This window comes from Primulina huaijiensis, unplaced genomic scaffold (genome assembly GCF_012295235.1).
Source record: "Primulina huaijiensis isolate GDHJ02 unplaced genomic scaffold, ASM1229523v2 scaffold25037, whole genome shotgun sequence".
NCBI lineage: Eukaryota > Viridiplantae > Streptophyta > Magnoliopsida > Lamiales > Gesneriaceae > Primulina > Primulina huaijiensis.
Window position 1 is genome coordinate 405,258 of NW_027356117.1, and position 15,445 is coordinate 420,702.

General features: G+C 35.6%; 3 protein-coding genes and 1 long non-coding RNA gene across 7 annotated transcripts; 2 read left to right on the top strand and 2 right to left on the bottom strand.

The window, feature by feature from the left end:
• The first annotated feature begins 421 nt into the window (after nucleotides 1–421).
• Nucleotides 422–5,042, top strand: LOC140967386 (pentatricopeptide repeat-containing protein At3g16610). 4 transcript variants are annotated; one of them, XM_073427881.1, is made up of 4 exons: nucleotides 422–3,063; nucleotides 3,557–3,723; nucleotides 4,615–4,780; nucleotides 4,882–5,042. In XM_073427881.1, exon 1 carries the CDS (start codon nucleotides 578–580, stop codon nucleotides 2,960–2,962), a length of 2,385 nt encoding a protein of 794 aa, XP_073283982.1. In that variant the 5' UTR covers nucleotides 422–577; the 3' UTR covers nucleotides 2,963–3,063; nucleotides 3,557–3,723; nucleotides 4,615–4,780; nucleotides 4,882–5,042. The 4 variants fall into 4 exon arrangements, with proteins under 4 accessions (XP_073283982.1, XP_073283981.1, XP_073283983.1 ...); XM_073427882.1 differs by lacking the exon at nucleotides 4,882–5,042 and having other exon boundaries at nucleotides 430–662; nucleotides 763–3,063; nucleotides 4,615–4,753; XM_073427884.1 differs by lacking the exon at nucleotides 4,882–5,042 and having other exon boundaries at nucleotides 430–662; nucleotides 766–3,063; nucleotides 4,615–4,753.
• Nucleotides 4,102–5,549, bottom strand: LOC140967389 (uncharacterized). Its single transcript, XR_012173570.1, has 3 exons — nucleotides 5,409–5,549; nucleotides 5,197–5,307; nucleotides 4,102–5,058 (listed from the first exon to the last, which is right to left on the bottom strand). It is a non-coding gene; the product is annotated as an uncharacterized lncRNA (long non-coding RNA).
• Nucleotides 5,550–6,476: 927 nt separating this feature from the next.
• On the bottom strand, nucleotides 6,477–8,533 carry LOC140967414 (probable WRKY transcription factor 69). Its single transcript, XM_073427924.1, has 3 exons — nucleotides 8,186–8,533; nucleotides 7,926–8,075; nucleotides 6,477–7,130 (listed from the first exon to the last, which is right to left on the bottom strand). Exons 1-3 carry the CDS (start codon nucleotides 8,290–8,292, stop codon nucleotides 6,617–6,619), a joined length of 771 nt encoding a protein of 256 aa, XP_073284025.1. The 5' UTR covers nucleotides 8,293–8,533; the 3' UTR covers nucleotides 6,477–6,616.
• Nucleotides 8,534–14,006: 5,473 nt separating this feature from the next.
• On the top strand, nucleotides 14,007–14,960 carry LOC140967412 (uncharacterized). Its single transcript, XM_073427921.1, has one exon. It carries the CDS (start codon nucleotides 14,113–14,115, stop codon nucleotides 14,914–14,916), a length of 804 nt encoding a protein of 267 aa, XP_073284022.1. The 5' UTR covers nucleotides 14,007–14,112; the 3' UTR covers nucleotides 14,917–14,960.
• Nucleotides 14,961–15,445: the final 485 nt, after the last annotated feature.

The following is a 15,445-nucleotide window of genomic DNA, read 5'->3' on the forward strand; positions in this document are numbered from 1 at the left end:
ATAAAAAAAATTAATTAGACACCAAAGAAAATTCATAATTCAACAATGAATTATTTTTAAATTTTAATTAATTTAATTGAAGTAAGAAAAGATAAATAAAAAAAATCTAAATCATTTGATTAAAAATAACATATTATAATGTGAGTAGACATAAAATAGATCAAATACTAATTTACATAATAAAAAATAAACAAATAAATCTAAATTGATAATGTGAGTAGACAACATTAAAAACAATTAATTAATAAGTTAGACAACATTAAAAATAAATAATTAATAAAACAAGTAATTAATAAGGAGATAAATGGAAATTCACGTATAAAATCACATATTTATATATATATAATAGATATATAGGAGTGGAATCAAATTTTGATGGGGTCATTTTGTGACTTTTGTATGTGCGAACGACCTGGTGCTTTAGGCTTGATGGATAGTTCGTGGGGGAGTCGGGGAGATAATTATGAGATTAATGGAATAAGAAAATAGAACGGTTGGGGTTCACAAGTACATAATTTGCAATATGGTCCATAAGTGGTGAAGACGAACCTTGAGTCTGCCAATTGCTATTTGCATTATGCCAAGCACGGGCTTGGTCTCCAACGTCAATTGTTGGTTGCAACTTCTTGAGGCTTGCATTGGATCAAAATCACTCAAACAAGGTAAAATAATTCACCAGCGTATCCTCAAACTGAACGGTGAAGATTTTGGTTCTCAATCACCATATCGTGACAAGCTCGTGCGTTTCTACCTTTCATGCAGCAGGCCTCAACTTGCACATCGAGTCTTCAATTCGATTCCAAATCCTTCGAGAAAAAACAAGACTATATTATGGAATCAGATTATTAGAGCTTATGCATGGGATGGACCTTTTGAAAAGGCCGTTGATTTGTATAATGAAATGGTGGATTCTGGTGTCAAACCTACAAATTACACCTATCCTTTTGTGCTGAAGGCATGTTCTACTTTGCAGGATATAGACATGGGTGTAAAGATTCATGGGCATGCGAAAAGATATAATCTTGAAAATGATGTTTACGTGTGTACCGCATTGGTTGACTTTTACGTGAAGTGTGGCTGCCTGGTGGAGGCGAGGGAGATGTTTGATGGAATGCCTCAGAGGGATGTAGTGGCCTGGAATGCTATGGCCGCGGGCTTTTCATTACACGGGCTATGTTTGGATGCGATTGGGCTGGTTTCGGAGATGCAGAACAAGGGTGTAGAACCAAACTCTTCTACTATTGTGGCGATTCTGCCCTCTATTGCAGAGACATGTAGGTTGAGAGAAGGAAAAGCTGCTCATGGTTTTTGCGTGAGAAGGGATTTTCATGCTGATGTAGTGGTAGGCACTGGGCTTCTGGATGTGTATGGGAAGTGTGGGCAGTTGGTACATGCAAAGCATCTATTCAAAACAATGGCGTCAAAAAATGAGATCACTTGGAGTGCTATGATTGGAGCTTTTGTTACATGTGACTATGTGGAAGAAGGTTTAGAATTGTTTAAAAAGATGAGAATGGAAGCTAGCGAAACTTCCTCACCTGTTATGCTTGCAACTGTTATTCGTGGTTGTGCTAAGCTGAATGATTCGAATGCTGGTGAACAGATGCACTGTTACGCGGTCAAGTCAGGTCATGTCTCGGATGTAATAGTGTGTAATACGCTGCTTTCATTGTATGCAAAGTGTGGGTCGATGAACTACAGTATAGAGTTCTTTGAAGAAATGCAGACTAAAGATTCTGTCTCTTATAGTGCCATAATCTCTGGCTATGTTCAAAACGGCAATGCGCAGGAAGCTTTGCAAATGTTCCATAAGATGCAATTATCAGGGTTTGAGCCTGAATTGGCAACTATGATGGGCTTTTTACCTGCCTGCTCTCATTTATCTGCTCTGCAACATGGGACCTGTGGTCATGGTTACTCAGTGGTGCGGGGATTTGTGTCAGATGTGTCGCTGTCTAATGCTTTAATAGACATGTATAATAAGTGTGGTAAGATAGAAGAGGCTAGGCTTGTCTTTGACAAGATGCATGGAAGGGATGTGGTCTCATGGAATGCGATGCTTGTTGGTTATGGAATTCATGGATGTGGGAAGGAAGCAATTTTGCTGTTTCAAGATATGCAGAATGAAGGTGAAAAACCAGATGATGTAACTTTTGTTGCTCTCCTGTCTGCATGCAGCCATTCTGGACTTGTTTCTGAAGGGAAGCATTTGTTTCGTGTGATGAGTCAAGAATTCGGTATCATACCACGGATGGATCATTACTTCTGCATGGTTGATCTGTTGGGCCGTGCTGGTCTTTTGGATGTGGCTCACAATTTTGTCAGTACTATGCCATTTGAGCCTGATGCTCACCTATGGAATGCGTTATTAGCAGCATGTAGGATTCATAAAAACATTGAACTTGGAGAAGAAGTCAATAAGAGAATTCAAAGTTTGGGACCTTCTAGTACTGGAAATTTTGTTCTTCTATTCAATTTGTATACCACTGCACATAGATGGGACGATGCTGCTGTTGTTAGAATTAAGCAGAAGGATTTGGGCTTTAAGAAGAGACCGGGATGCAGTTGGACAGAAGTAAATGGAACTATCCACGCCTTTGTTGGCGGGGATAGGTCTCATCCACAGTCTGCTATGATAAATAAGAAACTGGATGAACTTGATACAGAGATGAAATTAATGGGCTATAGTGCAGAGTCCGATTTTGTTTACCAAGACGTAGAAGAGGAGGAGAAGGAAAGGATTCTTCTCTATCATAGTGAGAAGCTTGCTGTAGCATTTGCCATTATTAGCCTTAAATCTAACAAACCTATAATTGTAACTAAGAACTTGAGGGTTTGTGGCGATTGTCACACGGCTCTAAAATACATGACAATCATTGCTAAGAGAGAAATAACTGTTAGAGATACTAGCCGATTCCATCACTTCCGGGAAGGAATATGCAGCTGTGGTGAGTTCTGGTAAAGTCAAGAATGAAAAATCTTTTAGGATATCTGGCCCCTTTGGTGGTACATTTTCAGCTAGTCCTCCCCTAGGGTATAGGAGATGATGTAGCATCGTGCCTGGTAAGTTTTAAACAATTAAAAATGACTTCTTTATTTGGATTTGTGTGGATTTTCAAGGGTTCAGGGATCTCGTTTCCGTTCATTTTCTAAGAAAGATTGATTTGTTTGCCTGATTCCATTTAACTGATTTTTGTCTCTTATCAATTTATCAAGTTTTTGTCGCAAGTGGCTACATGTTTATTTGCTTTTCCATTCGTTTTTGAGAATTTATATTGAAGCATTTCTGGAATCTTGAGATCCTTTCAAGTAGATTTACATACATGACTTTGCTGCTAGAAAGTTCCCTTGGTTTTTTTTCTCTTTGGAGTTGTTGTCAGATCTTTCTTGAGTTGCTATGCATACTTTTATTGCTAAGTTACTTCTGATTCAGTTAACTTTACAGTGGATAAGTTGATGCAGAGCATCCTGCAGTGAGAACTTGTGAAATCAAGGGTTGAAACTTGAAACAGCTTTCATGTTTTAATTACAATTTTTTTTTTCTTGTTCTGTATAGGTCACCCAACTCTCATCAAGAAAGCATCAAGAATCATAAGAGTATACGGTGTACTATGTAGTATCAATATGTTTCTACAAGGATCTAGACACAGAATGATTGCATATTATGTATCAAACGACCTTCATGTTTTCATCATGCTCAGAAGACGGAAGCTATGAATTGAGGTATGTGTTAACAGGAATACTTCAATTTCTCTATTGGACGCGTGATTTTATCATTTTTATCATGCTACAGCTGCTTTTGACATCAGGATTCGAAGTCCAAGCCCAATAATTTCAAGAATATCCAAATAAATGCGATGGATTTAAATTTTAGATTTGATATCTATTAAATCATTCGACACAAATCAACCTTGGAGATGTTGAAAAGTTAGAAGTTGAATGAGCAATGAAGAGTCTATGGTTTACTAGCTGCATGTGATCACGCTGCAATTCTGATGTACCTCTTTAACTTTATTTTTTCCATTGTAATTTTGTTAAGTGTGGAAAGGTGTTCAATGTATACAAACTCTTTCGATCCAAATACAATTAAATTTATTTTCGTAAAAACGGCTTAGGAAAAAGACCCTGTTGAGTTTATTAGGATCTAAATTTATATTCAAGGGTAAATTACGCAAACGGTAACTGAGCTTGGATACACTTGTTGCTATTGAAAACTACCCTAATCCTTCTTGTGAATTTACACCCAAAGGTGTGATAAAAGGTTCTGCCAGGTGAGAAGTAATCTTTCAAACTGTTTGTATATTTCTGTGATCATTATTTTTTGCATTATTTCATGCCTCGGTAGAGAAGGTGGATGGCAGGAGCTTGATTAGCTCTTGTGATTATTAATATTAGTTGATATCAATTAATTTGGCTCTAAACCTTCTGATTTCAACTTTAGAGGGTGGCAGAAAAACCATTTTGACTCTTTTTAAAGAATCAAATTCTTTGCTTCATAATCCAACTGATGAGTGATGAATCTTTTTTATCCACGCATAGAAGAGCATCTTTCAATTGAAATAAAGTTTTGCATAAACAAAGGTAAAGTTGATGGAAACAGATTCCTCATTTTAGGAATTCATTTTACATCATCACTATGAGTAGAAGAAGCTCCAGCAATCTCTGGCCGCCGGAAAATCGACAACCTGGACAAGATTATGGGGAATATGTCCCTAGTAATCGTAGCCTGAATCAATCGACGCCTCATTTACTGGACTATGTTCCGGCTCGGCGAACTATGGTTTTATCTCTAATTTTCACACCCTTACCTTGACTTATTCTTATTTCTTAGGCTGTTTATCTAACTTTATTTGGTACTTTCTGGCCCTTTTTGTCTGCAAGAATTCAAGATGGAGCACGAGAGATCCTTCTTGGTTTGCTAACGACATATTTACAGGAGGAGGATCTAATTATGGAATTGTCAGGTAAAATCTCAATGCTTCACGCGTTGCGAATCGACCATCCCTTCAGGGATGACTCTGCTGGAGGCCGGTTGGCCGGTAGTCTGGTGCTGTGCTTCTTAAATTTAAAAAAAAAGTTCAAGTTGCAGAAACACTATTGGAATAATAAAAAAACAAGTTGTATCTAACCCATTTTTATTATTTTACTTAATGCAGTTTGCCATCAACAGCACTCCCTCATGCACCAGTGCAGTACCTTCTCATCGAAGCTTATGATCCGCATCCCAGATTCCGAAACACCTCTCCTGGAACCAGTGGCACGTATTACAACCCATATGATCAAACCCCAGCAGAGGAAGAATCGAGACTGAGTCAAGAAGATCAAAACAAAGCCATCAATAAGCTAAGGAAACAACTCTACAACCCACACATGAGCAATATAATCAGGAGACTAGGCAACAAATCTACCAGCAGTGACACCAAAAACATCCTGCAAGACAATATAGGTAAAAGGTGTGCAGTTTGCTTGGAAGATTTCGAGACTAGACAATTTGTCACGTCGACTCCTTGCGACCATATGTTTCACGAGGACTGCATCGTGCCGTGGGTGAAGAGCCAGGGGAAATGCCCTATCTGTAGGTTCGTGCTTTATTGAAATGCTTAAATTTCACTCTCATACAAAACATTCGATGTTGGTAATTATTGTCTGATAAGAATTGATCGCATCAAACATTAACTCGAATATTCTTTATATTTTTTTAACACCTATATTTCTAGTAATTAGTTTTTATTTGTGTGGCTGCAAGTACTTGATTCAAAAATTTATCAACAGTTGGAAAAGTCGTCCAAAGAGGAATGGAGAGCCAAACACTCGACAGATTTGAAAAAATAAGCCGATTGGATCAATTCAATATCAGAAACAGATATATCTTAGTGGAATCTTCTGAAATCGAATGAACAGTGGAGTAAAATTTAATTTCGAAATACTATATATAAAATTTCTTGTATTGTTTACTTTCCACGCTTTATATTTCTAATTTCCCTCTTATGTTTTTAGTTTGCCTAATCTTCTGTGTAAATATGTGAGATTTAGAAAAACCCATGCCACCTTGTAAAATATTATTTACCTAATCACAAGATAAAAAAATTTCATTCTACATGCAAACATACACGCTCGCATATGTGGAATGAACGATTAAATTAGAAGTTTCGATTTCGTAACTAATTTTACTTCAAACACTTAAAAATAGATTTATCTATTAAAATCAAAATAATTCACGGGGAACCAAATAGAAATATAAACGAAAGTTTATTACTTTATTATCAAATAATAAAAGAGCATTTTCGAGAGGTGTTATATATTTACTCCATTGTTACCCTATTTACTGTCATCATAGTTATTCTCCTCGGAATAGTTTTATACATGCTCGAAGGTTTTTAGGAGAGATTCACAGATGCCAGAGTCGAAAACGCAGCGGTAAATTTACTAATATTCGCAGCGTGCTTTTAATGCACGCCGTTGATGACGTGCTGCGAAAAATCATTTTTCTTGTAGTGGTTTTTGTAGTGGTTTCTTGAGATCTTTACAGTAAATGGGGGAAAAAAAGAAACAAATGATGGGAAACATGCAGCTCTCAATATTCTCCAGTACTATCTAGTTATATACTCATCCCACGTTATAAGAAGTTATCCTGTGCCACCGCAACATGACCTGCTGTATTTACACGCCCGAAAACCAAAGAATATTCCGGTAGGTCTCCAAGATCACCAAACAGAAGCTTATCCTCTTCTCTGATGGGCATGAACGCCTCCATTTCAGGGTGGCCTGCACAGACAGGCCCCACCAGTGTGTTACCGTCCATCATGGTGGACCCCATTTCACAAAGCCACCCGAGCTCACCCGCAAGCTCGGAGTAGTAGCCGTCGTCAGACAGCTGGATATCTATGTGGGTGGAGGAATTAGCAGCAGTACTTTCTTGATCTAGAGGGAAGTTCGGCGGAGTAGTTATGGTGGCGGTGTAGGAAGAGGGTGAAGTGGCACCAGAAGCGGGGTGGTGGTTTTTGGAGGCGGGGAGAGTGTGGTTGTGGTCCGAAGAGTAGGTGATGAGTATAGTGGTGGAATCATGGCGGCTTCGCTCTACTTGTTTTCTGGCTGGGCAGCCTTTCGAGCTGCTACATCTATAATATCCCCTGCCATGCAATAATAGATTTTTTATATTGTCTTGTCTATTTGATGGGATTCTTGGTTAATCATTACAAAAATAAGGAAATTGACCTTCAATCTCCCGCCGTCGTTTTTTTTTTCAGTTCTTGTGTACTTTTTTAGTACCACATTTCCACGTGAAGTGTACCACATTTCCACATAAAGTGTACCACAATTTGTATGACATAGTACCACAATTTTGTGAATAGGAAGTGAACCCAAAAAAATAGTTTGATTGAGGATTTTTCACAACTTCCCCTAAAAAATACTTTGGCTGTCAAAATTTTATGCCAGCAGCTTATTCACACAATGTACTCAAAATATATAAAGGAATATTTATAAAAAGAACCACAAAATTTCTCGAAGACCCTTTCGTTATAAACTAGTATAGGTTAAAATTCATCTATACAACTAAATTTCCTTTATCCATATATGTGAAGCACATGCACCAATTAGTATAGTCGAATATGCATGAGTAAAACAAGCCCATTTAAATTAATAAGACAAATAAATTTAAATTTCATATATGATCACCTGTTAAAATATAAATTTATTTTATTTAAAATTTCAAAATATTTATTACATGACATGAATTTTAAACAAAGTTAATTATGTGTTCAACTACTATACCCATAATTCATTGAATGAGATGTTAGAACACAGCCGCCTCTAATAATAATAATAATCAAAAGCAACCACCTACTTCCCGCCGGCAACCACAACATCTTGAATTCGATAAAAATTAAAAATCCAGAAAAATGGGTAATTAATTGATTAATTACCTGGGGTAAGGTGAGCCTTTGATAGGCTTTTGCCCGTATTTTCTCCACGACCAAGAATCCGGCGGCGGATACACCTCTCCTCTACTCCGGTATCCATCGCCGCCGCCGGCAATCGGCACTGTCACCACCCTCTTTCGTGCACCCCTTCCACTGCGCATTCAAAATTCGGAGCAAAAAATTTACCCCAAAAATGCACTTTAGTATACCTGCGAGCTACTCGAATTATAAGAAAACTGCAGGACTACTTTATGCTATCAAACCTTCTTCTTGGAGGAGGGATGTAAGCATCTTCATCACCAGATAGTATGTTTTCTGGAGTTTTAGTACTAAAATCCTCTTCAGACTCATGATCGTAGCATTCTTCCATTAATTCCCAGTAAGATAAAAAAAATTATCCTATGTAGAAAGAGAGACAGACAACCTTTTAGTTCGTGAAAAGACACCTATCCATGAAGACCACTGCTTCTGTATGCATGTGTTTATAATATATCTTTCCTCAGATAGGGTGGGGGTGGCGTGGGAGGGCTGCCGGGGAGTTGGTGGCGGAGGAGCTGGAGGTGGTGGTGGTGGTGATCAGTATTGGGTTATATATATATATATATATTATTATGGTGTGGTCATATCGACAGATTGGCGATGAGAGTAATTTATTATGGACGTGAAACCCAATTCATTTTTTTTAAATTTAAAAAATATATTGAATAATTCTCATTGGAGTATACTATTATTTTTCTAGATATTTTTTAGGGCCCATCACTAACGCAATTATTAGAGTTTATTATATACGTTTTATACTTTTATCTGAGGTGTATACGTACCAATACGTATAGATAATTGTAAATTAATCTATATTTATGTATAATATATTAAAGTTAAAACTCATTAGTCCTGTAACTTCAAATTTAACAACTTTAATTTTTCTTAATTTTCATTCTTTAGATTCTATGAAAATGATTTACAATTTAACATATTTAAAGATATTTCTATATTGATATTATTTTTCTTTCATTTCAAGATAAATAAATCATATAAAATTAAAATTTAAAATAACAAAATATTATTTTAGGTATGCAACTATTATGTTCCTGCAACACATGTCCTTTGACGGCTACCTGGTGTATATTATGTGCTTTAGATTCTAGAAAAAAGTTGCCTGTCTCTCCGGAGATGTTTAAGTTGATGAAGTAGATAAATAATTGACATATATTTGATTCATTTTACCAACACATTTTCGAGCAAGTCTGAACCTATTGCACATAGTTTTCTTGGTGAGGTTTATTTAGATAGTGTGATTTGTATGTTACTGTAATGCCCGAGATTTCATTTTGTTAATCCACAATTATTCAATTATAAATTGATGTAATTATTTAAGGATAATTTTTGGGACATGATTGGTGATAGCATATGATACTGTGTTGGGCAAGGACAGAGCTAATGGCGCATACGCGCGACCCGAACGCGCGCACATGCGCAAGAAGATCGGTAGCCAAAAAAATGAGTCCAGAGACTCTGGCGCATATGCGCCAAGATGAGGCGCGCATATGTGCCAGCAGTTGTGAAGCTAAGTTACGATAACAGAACCTTGCGCGCACATGCGCGTGATGAAGTGGCGCATATGCGCGAGAGGCTTTGGACGAAAATTCAGGNGCACAGTACCGTGCTCCTCTCATTGACCGCTACTGCTGAACGTAAGTTTTGTTACGTTTAGACATGATTTGAAATTATGATATTGAGGAAATTGTGATTTGCTTGTTATTATGTGTTCTGGATATACTGATCAGTATATAATTGAAGTCAGATCGAATAACAGACTGTCTATGTGATTCTTATGATTTTCAGAGTTGATATGATTGAGATTCACTATCAGAGTTGTCTTGTTATTGATTATTAGTGATACTGATATTGATCTGGTATTATATTTGTGATGTTGAGCTTGACGGGGTTATCGAAACTGTATTGTTATGCCGTCGAAACATCAGTAGATTGATATTGATCAAATTCACGATTGATTGGGATTGTATTGTTGTACCGTATGTCGATTGACATTAATCATATTGTAATTTAATTTGAGTATTGATCAGAACAGGTCCTGAATTGAGTTATATATTGATATTGTGCCTGTTCGATATCGTCATTGTCAGATTGGGTATGGACAGAGTTGAATGCGAAACTTCATCTTCGTCAGAGCGAGAAGATAAAGGTATAAATTAATGTTGAGTTGGGATTGCACAACTCGAGTGAGGTTTGACTCGAGTTTCCCTAAATCACATACTTTATTTTATTGCATTGATATTTGCAATTAATGAATTGATATGCTTGCTCTATTGATTTTAGACGAGTATTAGATGAGTCATCTTGTGACATAAGTGCCGGATAGTGATAGAATCGTCACTGGCACATTGCACATTGTCACAGGATAAGAATATGGCGGAAGTGCCATAGTCTTTGACGGATAGGTCAGGACATCGGACGTTTGGTCATATCGAAGTGGATAGAATTGGAGTTGCTTCTATTACTGATGTTCGATATGGAAAGGGCCAAAGTCCGTGAATAAGAACGTACCACCACCCCGATCGGGAGTGTAGGTGGGTGTATGTTCTTATTCAGATCGGGATCCCTAGATTAGGACTGAGTCGAGTCTGAGTCTGAGAATCACGGAGAGTGATTCATTGCTTGATATTGAATTATGCTCCTGATTATGGTACATCTTTATAATAGGATTTATTATTGATATTGATTCATGTTTCTGATTTTGATACATGTTATGAATGCCTGTTATATGCTTTTGTATTGTCTGTATGATTGCATGAATACATGGTTTATACTGAGAATGTAATTCTCACCGGAGTTATTCGGCTGTTGTCTTGTTGGTATGTGTGCATGACAACAGGTGGGACATGATCGGGATCAAGAAGAGAACGAGTTAGGACTAGTTAGCGTGGAGATCCGGACTCAGAAGTAGATTAGGATTCAGCATCGATACGTCGTTGAACCTAGTAAATGTATTTAGTGCAGGACTTGTACTTTTAGATTTATATGTACATTACGTTTCCACATTGCATTTGTAAAAAGAAAATTTTTAGTGCCACTTTTCTTAATTGTTATTTGACGTTAATAATGATTAAGCCATGGATTAGCGTCCGGGTCCCCACAGTTACTGTATTAACTTGAAAATTTACCCAATACACACATAAAAGCAGCAATTGCGGGTTCCCATTTGATCATCATAAAAAAAAAGAGAAAAGAAAGAAAGAAATAGGCCTCCTACTATGGTGTGGTTTTTATTAAATGAATAATGAGAAAATAAAAAAGGGTATAAAGTTCACATAAATTTATTTATTGACATATGGTGAAAAAAATTCGAGATAGAAAAAAATTATGATGTCAAGTATTAACCGCATGATGTCATCTAGTAATAAATTTAAAAATATTAAATTGAATTTATAATAATTACAAATATAAACACAGGCACCTCAATTAATTGCTATGAACAGCATTATTAAAAACCCCCCAATTTCCGAGTGATTCGTTGTGAAGCCTTATCCAATTGGAGGAGACCGGGTTTCCGGTCCTTTTGTGTTGATTAATATAGTATGTGTGTCTTTACGTGGACTTAATGACAATAAATTATATTAAATGTCTGTATTCATGTTGATGAAGTATGGGAACGTTTGGTGAATATTTATGAGTTTGATTCATAATAATGACACTTTTGTAGGTGCTCCTATCACCCAGACACATTATTTGACTAATGTGATTTAATTGATTAATGTAGTTTGAATGCTACTGCGTCAGTTCGGAGATATATTCAATACACATCGTAATATAGCTGTTACGAGTTCCATTATCATAAATTCTACTAAAATCATGATATTAGAAATATTATTTTTAAATAATATACAAATTTGTTTATTACTTTTCAAATAATATACAAATTTGTTTTCTTCTAGCATCAAACAATGTTATGATCTGACTGATTGAATAATGCACTAATGAAAAAACACAACTCATGTGTTATGAGACGGATATCTAACTCAATTCGATTCATAAAAAAATATTAATTTATATGCTAAACGTATTATTTTTTACTTTAAATATGAATCGGATTGATCCGCCTCATGAAAATAGATCAGTGAGATCGTCTCACAAGATACTTACTGAGAAAAATATATATCGATAGACTTGAGATAATGTCGTTGGTGCGATTATAGTATCCTTATATTTCAATTTATCATCTAATCTCACGAATCAAAACATACCCATATTACCGTGATAAAAACACTTTTGTACATGAATAACAATGCACACACATAATGTATAAAATGTATATACGTATACGCCAACATTAACTAATGAAATTTGCGATTAGTAGTCATAATTAATTAGAGATAAGTAATTTTTTTTAAATCAAATAATTATACATATTCATTGGTTTCTTAATCAACAGTATTTACAAGAGACCGCACCTCGTCTCGCTCCTGATGATGCTCTTAAAGTTGACATATATCAATTTGGACTTTTATATTAAATGCATAGCATATATATGATTAATTTTCAAGTGGGTGACTTTCAAAAATGTAAATAAAAAATCAAGTGGGTAACAATATTGTAAATTTTTATTAATTCAATAAATATACAATTATACAACTTAGAAACCATTTGTGTTTTATTTAACTCAATCAATTAGATATGGATTAGTACACTAACAAATTCGAGAGAGAAAATAATATATTTTGAAATTTTAAAAAATAGAATTCGAACAAATTAACTTTTTTAAAAATAAAAAAACTAACTCAGCACAGTAATAATAATTAAAATAAATTCTTGTGAAGCTAAATTCCTGGATGTTGCCCATTTCCCAGTTATATTGGACTTATGATATAGTGGCCCAACACATTAGGCCAAGGCCCAGATAATTGGACCGTGGTACTGGAGAAGAATTTAATTAAGATTTAAAAGAGTAAATTTCAGGTTATATAAAATTCAGAACCAAACTATATTATATCGGTTTCATAAAATTTCAAATTAGGTCAAATTCATTGTATACAAGTTTAAATAAATATTTCATATTAGGTCAAATTAATTGATTTTAAAAAAATTGTAATACCACATTTATTTCGAGGAAAAAAATACGTTTCTGTTTTTGGAATATACTCACAAACGGTTCGGTTCTTTTTCAACCGGTGGTTTGAGACATTAAGATATCAAACTAAACCGGATTTTCAGGTTTTTGAATGGAGGAAATTAAATTTCAGTTGCTATGATTTTTAAATAAATAATTTTGGGTTTTCGTGGAGAATAGGACAAATGTGGGCCAACTTTTGGTGAGAATGAATGGCGCAATAATGAAACGCGTGGACCTCACGGAAAATGTGAGCTAAATGATTCGTCAACTTTAAGCATAAAATTGGGCCACACTTTCCATCTTCAATTATTGGGCACAACAACATCTCAATTTTTGGCTTTTACTTTAAAAAATAATACTAATATGGAAATAATAATAATAATAAAATAAAACAAATGTTAATGAATTGCGTTTGAAATCAAGTGTGGACTTGGACAAATTCACTCATGAATCCACAGCTTGCCGACAAATTATGTACAAAAATGGAGTGTTTATGTAATAATATAACGTAAAAATTTGTGTGAGATGGTCTTATTAGTCGTATTTTATGAGACAGATATCTTATTTGGGTCATCCATGAAAAAGTATTATTTGTTATGCTAAGATTATTACTTTTTATTGTGAATATCGATAGGGTTGACCCGTCTCATAGATAAAGATTCGTGAGACCGTCTCATAAGAGACCTACTCTAATATCAAAACATCAGCGTTACATCGAAAAATTGTTAAAATTATTAAGATTTAAATTTGATAACACAAAGACCAAATCGCAAAGAGACAATTGAAATACGTCCATTGATACATTTTGGGAAAAAGGAAATTAAAAGATGTGTGAACTAATCAACAAAAATAATTATTGATGATCCCATTTAATCTTTCAAGATTATTATAATAATTAATATTATTGAAATTCAAATCGAGTGTCAAAAATGTAAAAGCCTCTGCTGATTGCATATATTAGCCGGCTTTCACTACGTGCTCGGTGCGCATCACAGATCTACCAATATAGTTCAAATTCTTTTTCTCTCACACTCGGAACACGCTTCCTTGTTCGGACAAAGAATGTCCGACGAAGAGACGATACTGCTGAATCTCTTTGATTTTTATTGGTATCACCATGGAGTTTTTTCGAAGAAGAAGCTTGCTTGCTCTACGATTGAAACAAGTCCAGTTCTTCAAGTTCAAGTAGTAGGAGGAGAAGAAGAGTTTCTTGAGAAACCAAAGCTTAAGCCCATCAAGACCCTGATGAGAAAATCTTTGAGTGACCAGTTTTTGAGTTCGAAAGATTTATCAGATTCGTCGGGTTCCCCCTCTCCGGATTCAGTTCTTGTTCCTCAGCTGCAGACTATACTTTCAGGCAATGAAATTGAAGAATTCCTGGAATCAACCCAGGAAACTGAAGAGTACTCAAACATCTATAATTATCGAAAGGGATTCGAGACTAACAGGAAAGGATCTCGTGTCTACCTCTCTCACACAGAACCGTCCGGTGATGAAGGGCAGAAGAGCAGGAGGAGGAGGAGGTTGGGGAGAAAAGGGAGTTGTAAAAGCTTGTCAGAGCTGGAATTCGAGGAATTGAAGGGATTTATGGATCTGGGATTTGTCTTTTCTGATGAAGATAAGGATTCCAGACTTGTTTCGATAATCCCAGGGCTTCAAAGACTTGGAATCAACAGAGCGGAGGAATCTGATAGGGGTCTCGATAACGTATCAGTTCCGAGACCTTATCTTTCGGAAGCATGGGAATTTCTGGAAGATGAAAAGAACCCATTGATGGACTGGAGGATTCCAGCTTTTGGTAATGAAATGGAGTTGAAAGATCATCTCAGAAATTGGGCTCACACTGTTGCTTCCACTGTCAGATGACGACTACTGTAATCGAAACAATTTTGAATGTTTCATGTTTAATTTCTCGACTCTTCTTTCCGCATTAACAAGTAAACTTGCGTTTAAAAAGATGAAAATGCAGTAATTGGTAAAGAAGGGTAATAAAATCATACCAATAATCATCCATCCTTTAATTATGACCGGTGTCGCATTTCATAAAAATATGGGTAGTTAGATCTTCTTTCGTTCAATAATAAAAGTTCGATAAATTTTTTTAACATTTTGAATAAGATTTATCCGATTTGATTTTTTTAACTCATCTGATTTATAAGTTATTGTGTTAATCTTGAATGTTCACTTAGGGAAAAAAGAGTAAGAAAAAAAGAAAACACTCATGGGGACACCTCTAACAACGTTCGAATTCCACTCAAATGGATACATTTTTTTGTTGGATATACACACTCATGGGGGGAAAGCATTTTCTTGAAAGGTGCAAAGATTGAGCATATACTGCAGCTGCTGCCTAAGTCTACAAATTAAAAGTGGTACAAAAAATAAGTAATAAACC